At 35.6% G+C, this 12,135-nt stretch overlaps 1 protein-coding gene across 5 annotated transcripts; it reads right to left on the reverse strand.

Annotated features, from left to right (window-relative positions):
* Positions 1-367: 367 nt before the first annotated feature.
* On the reverse strand, positions 368-5,019 carry LOC149197956 (uncharacterized). 5 transcript variants are annotated; one of them, XM_089404020.1, is made up of 4 exons: positions 4,548-5,019; positions 4,300-4,345; positions 3,895-4,196; positions 368-1,908 (listed from the first exon to the last, which is right to left on the reverse strand). In XM_089404020.1, the coding sequence occupies exon 4, from the start codon at positions 1,800-1,802 to the stop codon at positions 648-650; it is 1,155 nt and encodes a 384-aa protein (XP_089260146.1). In that variant the 5' UTR covers positions 1,803-1,908; positions 3,895-4,196; positions 4,300-4,345; positions 4,548-5,019; the 3' UTR covers positions 368-647. The 5 variants fall into 5 exon arrangements, with proteins under 5 accessions (XP_089260146.1, XP_089260145.1, XP_089260143.1 ...); XM_089404019.1 differs by having other exon boundaries at positions 3,895-4,345; XM_089404017.1 differs by having other exon boundaries at positions 4,319-5,019.
* Positions 5,020-12,135: the final 7,116 nt, after the last annotated feature.

Here is a 12,135-nt window from a genome sequence, read left to right on the forward strand (position 1 = left end):
AATGTAGTTGATATAATGAATTGATGTTACTTTTTAAATGGTTTAAGATAGTTTTTAGTTTTTTAAATTCGTATTATTATAATTTAAATGGTAATTTCATAATTGTATAAATAAATTTGAAAAACTAAACATTTATTTAATCATACTATTTATTTTATTATTTGATAATTTATAATAATTTCATAATTGTATTATATAAATATAAAAAATTAAACATAAATTAAAATATACAAGCTATTTGATATTTGAAATCTATCATTTTAAAAAAGCAGACTAAAATATGGCAACATTCTTTCTATAACCCAAAAAAAATCAGACAACGTAACTGTAAAACTCATGTACCACCTAAAATCCACAAAACAAGGATCATTGCCAGTTCCGAATTGCATCTCAAGCACACTCGGTTCATAAAAAGGTCACAGCCACAGAGATTAAATCCCCAAAATCTAACGGCAGTAGTTCATATAAATTTTCAGAAAAAAACCACAGCTACACAGACTAAATCCCCAAAATCAAACGTTAGTAGTCCAGTGGTCCATATAAATTTTCACAGATAGGTTCCTTGATAGTAGGATGACCATTCTTATGTCAAACGACCTAAGGGGTCCCCCCCCATCTCCAAAGAAAACATAAAACCATAACAAGGCCTACAAATCCTTCAGCAGAAAGAAAACATAAAACCATAACAAGGCCACAAATCCTTCAGCAGAAAGGCACAAACATCTTCCTGGTATTCGCGACACTGCAACTCCGTTACTTTCAGCAACACCATCTGCAATCTCATGGATGGTCTCTTGCACAACAACACAATCGGTAGCAACAGTATGTTGCTGTTCCTGGTTATGATTAGTATTTCCTTCTGTATCTATCTCTTCAACAAAATCTGCAACACTAGGATTGCTCAGTGTTCTAGAAGCTCTGACTAAACTTTCTGCATCAGGTTGTTGCTCACGACCGACATTTTCACCGTCATCCTCAAAGGATTCATAGTCATCTCTGCGCGGCGGAGCACCTCTCCTTGGGTTGTCAATCTCAGGAAGATCTCCATCTACATGGCTCTCATCATAAGGAAAACTTTGCACATTTCCTGACGCAACATCTAAGTCAGTATCACTGTCTTCTGAATTTCTTCCATCCCTTCTAGAGGCATTGTCGCTCCAAGTCCTCTTCTTTCCAGCTTCTCTTGTCTCTCCAGTTCCTTCTATATATTCAATATTCTCATCATCCCTTCCTCCTGCACCCTGTTCTCTATCATCCTCATCATCCATAGAATCACATCCATAGAAACTCTGATGGGGAAAACTTTGCACAACTCCTGAAGCAACATCTGAGTCAGTATCACTGTCTTCTGAAATTCTTCCATCCCTACTAGAGGCATTGTCGATCCGGGGCCTCTTCTTTCCAACTGCTGTCGTGTCTCTAGTTCCTTCTTGATTTTCAATATTCTCATCCTCTCTCCCTCCTGCTTCCCAATCTCCTTCATCCTTATTATCCATAGAATCCAATTCATACAGACTACCACCATCATCATGAGGAGGAAAACTTTGCACATCTCCTGATGCAGCATCTGAGTTAGTATCACTTTCTTCCGAAATTCTTCCATCCCTGCTAGAGGCACTGTCTCTCCAGATCATCTCCTCTTCAACTTCTCTTGTCTCTCCAGTTCCTTCTCTAATTTCAATATTCTCATCCTCTGCCACTCCTGCTTCCCGTTCTCCATCACCATCACCATAATCATCCATAAAATCCCTCCATAAAATACCGATCATGGAGACCATCAAGAACATATTTACTATCTCCATACTCGGGAGAATCCCGAGCAACAGTGGACAAAATGTGTGATGACACTGAATCAGACTTCATATCAGGTGTATGTGACAGGGACAATCCTCAATAATAGTCATAATCCTGAAAGAAGTCATAGAGTATAGCAGATGTAGAAAAATTGTGTTAGTCATAATACTGAAAGAAGTTGGAATATAACAAACGCAGAAAAAATAAGATGGAGTGCTAAAGTATTTCAGAAGTTTCAGTCTATTCCAAATTTCCAATACTTAACAAGTTATGTCCATCACAGAAATAAGATAGTATATCTAAAGATAGAATTAAGCTACCGTAACAGACCTTAGTAATAGCCATAATCCTGCAAGAAGTCATAGAATATAGCAGATGTAGAAGAAATGAAATATTGTGCCAAGGCATTTCAGAAGTTTCAGTTTATTTCAAATTCCCATTACTGAACAAGTTTTGTCCATCTATTTCATCACAGAAATAAGATAGATATCTAAAGATAGAATTAAGCTACCCAACAGCTCTCAATAATAGTCACAATCCTGAAAGAAGTCATAGAATATAGCAGATGCAGAAGAAATGAAATAGAGTGCCAAAGTATTCCAGAGGTTTCAATGTGTTCCAAATTCCCAATATTGAACAAGTTTTGTCCATCTATTTCATCACAGAAATAAGATAGGTATCTAAAGATAGAATTAAGCTACCCAACAGACCAGCTTTAAACAGTGTAGGAGACAAGTTCAACATGGAGTTTACCTTCTTAATTCAAGGAGCAAGGAATCATATGGCAGAAAATGAAAGCAGTAAACCCATAAATAGAAAGCTCTTCCACACAAAACCAAGGCAATCACCATAATAAAAGAAATTGCTAAAATGGGAAGCTAGCATTTTCCTCTAGAGCTCCTATGGAGTTTTGGCATCCAATGAAACATCAAACAATGCACAATAAAGGAGAACAGAAATCAGAACATTACACAATTCAAAATTTACTCTCCAAGAGTAACTACCAAAAGAATGGATCCAATGTAATCACCATAAAGTGCTCAAAAACCTACGTGTCTGAGGTTAAAGGGATTGAGAACAAATAGCTGGCTCCCTCTAATGTGGGAGGTTTCTTAATCCCCAAAAAATTGGAGGACAGGGTAAAGACAAAATATTACCTCTCAAAATTAAAGGCCCGACAATACTACCTTCTTGATAGAGAATCAACTACATACAAGATTGTGCCAACCGAATCTAGACGTAAAGGTCAGTTTCTGGCAGAGGAAGTCCAACCTAAACCTAAAACTTGTAAAATTAACCTACTGCAAAAGGCAGTTCCTTAAAGCTCAAGACAAGACCAAAATTAGTCAAAACAATAGTTCCTTGAACTCAATGCTACTCCTAAAAAAGTAAGCACACAGTCAAGTCCAATTCAATCACAATTCACATGCTGAGCATGACCTAGATCATGGACTTTTTCATCCATTCACAATTTTAAATCCCCTTCACAATTAAAAATATAAAAATAAGGATGCTATGCGGGATTCAAGTCCACAGGGTGTAGAATCGACGCTGATGGGTTGTACTGTTAAGGCACTCTGTGATGTGAAAGGCACATGTTCAAAACTCTGTGGCAAAAAATCCAGTCATGTGAAGGGTTGGTGTGGCCCAGGTAAGATGTGATTCCTGGGCGATTTTGACAGCTTAGATGCCCCTGGGTCGTGATTTCTCAAACCAAAAATGGTTTGTGGTTTCTCAAGCCAAAAATTAAGCATACAGTCATCTCAGAACTTACCCAACTTAGCAAACAAAAAATATGCGAGACTTCAGACTACTTGACTATGTTCTTGATAAGTAAAACTAATCAGAATGTTAGCGTAATTAGGCATTCTTAACACCTGCAACAATATTATTACACTTGATACACACATACACTGGCTAGCGAAGTTTAGTGCATGAAACTTTTTATCCATTCTTCTAAAAATAATAAACCCCCTACACCATTCAAGTAAAGATACCATGCTAGACCTAAACCTACTGGACTACAAAAGCCATTGATAAGTTGTACAGCTAAAGCCAATCTTATTAGAATAATTAGCAATAGTTAGGAATGTTTATCACCTGCAACGGTATCATAAACTTGATATGCACAAATTCGCTGGCTACATGCTAACATAAAATCCACCCCATGGGATTGATGCTGATTTCCAGGGCAGCTACAACGTTGATTTTGTTTTTCTATCAGTACTTTAGATTTTTAACAGCAGCCTCTTGCATGGTCACCTGTTTTGAAAAGGTTTTATCTGAAGTACGGTGTTCTCGAGCTGCTGCTGCAGTAGGTTTCGACATAACCTTCATCATAGAAGGAGACTGGAGCTGCTTAGAATCTATTACAGAGGACTTATTCTGCCTATAAAAGTAACCTACAATAGCCATTGTGAAATATGTAAAACATCAACATTTTATGATCAGACAAATCATCAGATTCTATAGAAATGAGAGTTAGTTGGCAGTGATCAAACCCACACTGGCTTGCTGCATATACCTGTTCAAAACATCTGTAATGGAAAATCTGCAAATAAAGATGAGTCAGTAGTTACAATTGTGCCAGATTAATCATTTAAGTACATATACTACTGGGATTTTCTTCATCTAAAAACATTGTTCATGAGGTGCCTGTAGCCTGGATACTTTGGCGAACCATTTAGAACTCTCTATTGCACCATGGAGATTCCAATCCCATGACTTACACGGTGCTGACATGTTGAGTTTACCTGCCAACATGGTGTGCACAAGATCATCGCCTATGCTGTCTACAAATAGGTAATATAGAAAATATTTCAGAGATTGAGAGGGCAATTTATTTGTGCTATTTAAAAAAAAACAGAAGGGCATCCTGTGGAGGAGAATGCCAACAGTTTGAAGGAAAAGAGTACACTTCGATGCTCATAAAGGCGGCGTTTCACTTATAGTCAATTCTGTAGGTGGACTAGCAGAGGGAAGTTGCTACTACCTGTGCCCTTTATCTTGTTGTGTCCTTATGACAGTAGAGAAGGAACACCATTGGTTTGCCACATGGCTGGTGGAAATAGGAGTTAATACTTTACTCTTTTAGGATTGAAGATAGCCACACTTGTCACCACGAACTTGGCGGTTTTGAAGTACAAAACAGGGCATGCTTCATGGGTTATATCTTTTCTTTATAACAACAGCATGGAGACCATTGTTCAGTTTGTTATTCTCGGAGTTTTGTCACTGTACTACTGATAGACAATAAAGGATGGCGTAGAAAAGTGAACTTATGTGTTATTTCTGGAACAGCAGATGAGTGGTTGTCATGGGGTGCATATGAGTGGTTGTCATGGTGTAGAAAAATGAAATTAACAGTTATTTCTGGAACGGAAGATGAGTGGTTGTCATCTTGAGTATTTTTCATGTAAGGAGTACCAATAAATAATATATATATGTTATATTATAAATTTAATATTATAAATTATAATATCAACTTCAACTTAAAGTTTTAATTATAAATATAATTTAGATCAACTAGATGAATATACTTTTCAATTTAATAAAAATTAAATCAACTAAATGAGTGCAATCCTTCAGTTTAGTCAAAGTGATGCATGTATTGGATGAACATCAATAAACTAAATTCAATAATTTGAAGCAGCAAAAATTTAATATCAATGAAACTTAGATCAACTAGATGAGTGCCCCCTTCAATTTAATCAAACTGATGCATGTATTGGATGAACATCAATAACATATGCATGATGACAGAATTGAAATGAAACTTAGATGACCTAGATGAGTGCCCCCTTCAATTTAATCAGCCTGATACAGGTATTGGATGAACATCAATGAACTTATGCATGATGACATAATTGAAAAGTATAACGGGCTCATACTTCATTTTTGGAACGAGAACATGTTGGGTGCAGCGTTCCACTAGAGATAGAGATGGGGTTGTCTGGGTTTATTTTCGCAATATAGAATTCAATCTCTGTTATTGACATTGATATTTAGAGTCCATTTTATTTGGAAATTGCCCAAAATGCTTGGAATATGAATGAAGTTTGAGTACTTTTTCAGATTTCTTATGTATTATGTTTTTTATTATTTTATATATATATATATATTATGAATATGTTTTTTTATATATTTAATTTTGTATTTATAAAAATTAAATATTTGGTAAATGTTTATAGATATTAATCTATAATAAATATAAAGAAATTATTTCACAATTGTTTAATTTTTTTTTTTCAATTAATTAATTTTTTTTTTTAAATTAATTAAATTATAACTTTATTTTAAATCATTATTATTATTAACTATAAAATAATTAATATATGAATTAAACAATATTTTTAATCGTGGAGATTCATTCTTACTTTATTATGGAAATTAGTTTTGTTACAATATCATGGGCCAATACCATGGTTTATCAATACCACATGCTCAATATCATGGGCCAATACCATGGTTTATCAATACCACATGCTCAATATGATACATGTTGATATTAATTTTTCTCTAATTAATTAATTTGAGATAAATTGATTAAAAGAGTATAACTAACTAGGAGATAAATCTTAACCCTTGAATTGTGAATACTACTATGAATATTCTGGTGCATTCCATGGAGGTTAAATATCTACCATCCACTTAATAATTTATAATAATCAAATTAGAAGCCTGTAAAACCTATTTTGAAATAAACATACCTATTCGCAAAATAATAAAAAATCAAATTGAAATGAAATCCTTGTTTGGAATGAAATCCTCACAGGTCTGCAAGATTTCAAATGTCATGCCTCCGCTCTTCCTCATGACCTTCCCCATGGAGCCACTGTTGATGGCACATGTGAGCAATAAAGTAATGTGTTTCACATGATTCATCAATTAGCTAGGAAAGGAAACAAAGACAATTAAATTTGTCTAATCTTTGTCTGGTAAATCCCTCTGCTTCCAGTTCAACACAATTGATGGTGTATTCACGCTCAAAGACAAAATTAAAACGTTGACCAGAATTCAGGAGGGTTCGTTCAGGCTCCTTTACAAAGGAAGGAAGCTATAGACGAATTAGAAACTCTGAAATTATGGTATTGTGAAGGATGCTTCCATTCGAAATTATGGTATTGTGAAGGATGCTTCCATATTTTTGGTTGTATGTTTAAATGATGATGCCAGGGGTGAGGGGCATCTTCAGCTTTAAAGTCATTTTCTTTCAAGGATGCTCTCAAGTTTAGTTCCAACTCTCAATAGGATTAGGCAATGCCTAGACCATACCAAGTAGACCATACCAAGTAGACAATGCTGAGGATGTTCCATTTGTAGAAATTTCATACCCAACTTTGGAGGATCATTTCAACTCTATCGGAGAATGACCTCATTTGTTACTTCAATGGTTTATGGTCACATTCAGTGGACCTTTATAAGTGCATTCACGAGACTTGGACCTCGAAATGCAAGGTTATCCTCTGTTCTAAGGGTTTCTTTATAGTGTTGTTCACCGAATCAGAGGATTATCAGAAGGCACTAATTGGGGGACCTTGGTTTTGGGGTACAACTAGTCTATTTATTACCCCTTGGTTTTTGGATTTTGATCCCTCTACAACAATTATCACCAAACGACCAATTTGGGTTCGACTTCCTAATTTTCCTGCTTATCTATGGCATTTCTCAATATTTGAGGGCATTGGTAATGTCTTGGGCCATTATCTTGCCACAAATACCTCTTGAGGACAGTATGGCTTGTACACCTACGAAAGAATCTGTGTGAAAATTGACATTAGTAAAGGGTTGCCAGATAAAATAAACTTAAAAATCAGTGATTACCATTGGACCCAATCTCTGGATTATGAGAATACAATGTTTTGGTGCCGTGTTTGCCTTCAAACTGGGCATCTGCAAAATTTTCCTTAGGTCAACCTCCACCAAGAAGCGGCACAATAGAAGGTAAAAAAGTTGGAAATCTTATGACCGACTCCCTATGGAGAGCGAGCCTTCTTCTCCTTCTGATCAAGAGGATGAGGGCACAAATGATGTTGCTTCCAGGAGATCAGGATCAAACTGTCACTGCACATCAGCCTTATGAGGACTCAACTGGGATCCCAGTGCACCCTGTAAACAAGGAATTGGTTACTAAAGATGTTTCTTTGGGTATGTTGAAGCGTGTTCATGAATCTGCTTCTTTTGACTTCGACAAGGAAACATCCTCAGTTCTCAACAATAACCTGCAAATTACCTTGGTTGATCCACCTCTTGTAGGCTAGACCAAGGTTGTGAGAAAGAAAGGCAAAAAGAGTCGTTCCAAAGAAAATCCCCCAGTCGGGTGATGTTGTACAGTTTGTCTACTCCATGATAGTCTCTTTGAGTATGTGTCAAAGTCCTTAGATGGACAACAACTATCTGAATGTAATTAATGTAAAACTTTTATATTAGTATAAATATTTTTGAACTAGCTTACAAAAAAATTCTATAACACTTTAATTCTCTCCAACTATAAAATGATACAAAAGTAAAATTTAACACATTAGAAAAATAAAAAATATTGACCTTGGTGAAATGCAACTCTAGTTGATGTTTGCCTTACTATGTCCATTTAAGTCAATTATATGACATTTTTTATGTTTTCTCCTCTAGTTTTAATCAAATTGTTATAAGCCTCAGGGGTTGTCCTTACCTTAATGTTTTTTATTCTTAATTAGGTGTGAACAAACATGATAAGTCTATGTTTTATTTTTAGGGCAAGAAGTTGTCTCTTAAGTAGGTGTGAACAAACATGATAAGGGTCCAAAGACATTGATCCAATGAGATTCATCCATTAGAGATGCCTAGTTTGAATTGGGACTCATTTTTGGAAGTGGATAAAGAAGATAAAGTTGCTTAGGTAGTCATATATTCTTGGATTCTTAATAGGATCTTGAATTATAAAAGGAATTAGAGGAAGATCTCTTGTTTTAAATAGATTCAATAAAGTTGTCCCAGTCAGTTAGCAATTTGATCTGGGTCTATTCAGCTCCCAATTTTTTAGCAAGAACTTGTACAATGGAAGTAGAAGATCCAAGATTTTTCTTGGGAAGAGAGTCTGCAGTGTTAGTATGGGGGGTTTTCTTGATAAAATTTCCAAGTTTGTCTCTACTCCTAAGAATCAAGTCACGCTAAAAGAAAAATAAAACAACAAAATAATATGGTTTTAAAAAATAAAAAATCAACAAATAAATTCACACAAAAATTGACACAAAACTGACTATACTATTGACAGTTCTCCAACAATGGCACAAAAAATGACAGGATTTTCAATTACTTCTAATTATCTTAGTGAGAAATTGATTATCTTTACATTTAAATTGTTAATCTGAGGTTTGTTGGAACTTGTGAACTGCCATGCACAATATATGCTAGTGAAATTTGTTATGTGTCTTGAAGTTGTAGTAATATGATGGTTGTCATAGTACAAGATAAAGGCGATTTTACAGGTCACTGATCTAACTAAACACACCACACTTTGCAGGAAATAAAGCACTCTTACAAGAAAGTAAATTGTAGGGAAAGTAAATCACAATTCATGAAAGTAAACACACTTGTAGAAAATTAAACACACCAATTACTAGAAGTGACTTGCTCAAGTATAATGATATTATTGGTTTGTTGTAACAAATATGCAATGACACGTGCCTATGATGTAATGAATGACAATAAAATAATCCATAAACAATATGCAAACATCACATAAATCTCAATCATAACTGTTACTGTAAACATAGTAAAATTAAGCTACAGGTGAGTTGTAGCAACAAATAGGATTGCTAGAAGCACACAAATTTGTTAGTCAATTGTTAACTCTAGAATTAATGTCTGCATTATGTAACCTAGAGTTGCAGCAACAAGTAAGTAACATGACCACATCATAGGAAAACATTAAAATTGAAGAAAAACAAAACTAACATGGTTACAAAAAAGAAAATTAAAAAAATTGTAGCAATAGTAACTAATTGTAAATTAACAAAATTGTAAATACTAACTACCTACTAATGCTACCTAGCAACAACAAGCTAAGGAGGGGGCCCTACTTCCTTAGATGAGGTATTGTGAAATTTGTAGTCACATGATCACAAAATTGACATTGAGCGATTGGAGCAAATGAGGTTTTCTATTATAGCGGAGAAAGAAATTACACAATATCTAATAGTAAATTCTTCCTTTCTTTTATCCTCCCCCCTGGGCTGAATCCAAGGAAGCTAGGTATTTATACAAGATGCTTGCTATGTAAGCTAAGTGAAAGGTTAGATGACCAACTCAACAAAATAATGTGGCTTGTCTTGTTACAATATTCTATTCAGAATTTGGTATTAATTGAGCAAGATATGACTTAGATCAGTTGGGCATCATTGGAAAATGAGTTTTCCTTCTTAATCAATCACCCACTTGCCTCTGTCGTCTTCCATTGTAAGAGACTCATGTTGCACATACATCTGGAGCATTCACTAATGAGCTAATGTAGCATGTTGGAGTTGCAACAACAAGAGTTGTATAAATAGAAAGCCCAAGGATTCCACGACATTCATGAGTTGCAACAAATGGTCATAGGCGAGTTGCAACATTCCCTTCTGTAAGTGGTCACACAAGAGTTGTAGCAACATGAAGGGGGTTGCAAAAATGGCATGGAGGATAGTTGCAACACTTTCTTGTCTTGTTCCAAGGAGTTGCAAAACCTATGTGTCAACTGGCAGACAACACTTGTTATGGGATTACAATGAGTTGCAACCACTAACTTTTGCTCCTGTTTGATAGTTTTAATATGAAAGATGAAAATTTCACAACATAATGCATTAGAATAAGTTTAAAAGTGGAAAAAAGGATATTATTCATACCTACATAAGAAATAGGGTAATAATGCATAAGGAAGGAATGGAAAGTGGAAGAATGACATCGAAAAGGTATAGAAGGTGATCTAGGAAATCTGAAAAATAAAGTTGCTCAAAATTTTATGGAAATAATGCCAAGCCGTAGAGCTCAGTGAGACCTTTCCAACAATGTGAACAACACCTCAAATAGAGTATGTATGCAAAAACTATGGCCTGTCAAAGTTTTGGTCAGATTGGGCAAAAAGTCAACTTGTCTGCCATGTGGCAGGGTCGTACAACTAACATGGCAACTGTATGCTGACATGGTAGTGGCTAAGTTGGTAGCTAATATTGCAACACCAGTCTTAACCCATGGCACTAACACAGTGGAAAAGTGGTAGAATGGGGTTCCGCCATGTGGCCCAATCAAATGGTGCCACATGGCACCCCTGTTGGCAGTCCAATGAACAATTAGATGACTAATATGGGATCACCACATGGAAACATCTAGTTGGTCAGTCAAGTTTGGCATGAGACAAAAAAAATGATTGGGTGCAAAACTCGTTTAAAGGTTCAATATTGGTTTTTAAATGTTAAAATATTAACATGTTCGATCATATAATATGGTTGTTAATACCATACACTAAAAATGAGGGCCTATGAGGTTTGACACTTGGATCCCCAAACCACCAGCATTTTAATATAGTATTCGAGCCAATGCACCCATAGTGGGGATTTGATATGTTTTCCCTTCCTTAAGTATTTAAACCCATGTAATTCATCTGTTAAAGGGGGAAGCTTGTGTCCAACCACAAAGAATGGAGCACAGGGTGTATGAGGGTGGAGGTAGGGCAACGACTGGAGGCCAAGCCAGGGGGTCCCCAGCCTAGTATGGGCACAAATATGAAGATAGGGAATATTCCCCAGCATATTTTGTAGGAATATTCCTAGAATATTATACTACTATGGCACAATTTTTGACATAGGTTTCAAGAGGGGGTCCAAATGCGAAGTTTCAAAACCATATAAAGTTTATACTCGTTTTTATCGAAATTTCGTAAGGAGTGCAATGGTGAAGTCAGAATTTGGATCTTAGCAACAGATATGAGGGCTCATGGTTGAAGCACACATGTTTCATTAAAGTTTGGCATAAATATTGAGACAAAGATGCACTTTTCAGAAGTTGGTCATGTTTATAGTCAACAGTTGAAGAATTACGAGACATACATGATGGTGATATGTTCGATGCATTTTCAGTATATGATGGATTTTTTTGGCATGATAACCGATGTAAGTCTCATTTATTGTTTATTTCCCTTTTCGAGATACGTAAAAGGGAGAACATGTATTTGTAGATATGCTTGAGTCTGAGAAGTAGCTTCAAAGAGGCTCTATGCCACTTTAAGTGAGAGAGTTCAACCCTTTTGAAGGGATAATTATTGTTCCAATTTATGTGAGAGTCCAACCCCTTTGATTTGGGAAAAAGGGAGGATATTTTATGCCACTT

Source organism: Pinus tabuliformis, chromosome 2_2 (assembly GCF_031772625.1).
Source record: "Pinus tabuliformis cultivar Carrire ecotype Pingquan chromosome 2_2, CPIR1, whole genome shotgun sequence".
Taxonomy (NCBI): domain Eukaryota; kingdom Viridiplantae; phylum Streptophyta; class Pinopsida; order Pinales; family Pinaceae; genus Pinus; species Pinus tabuliformis.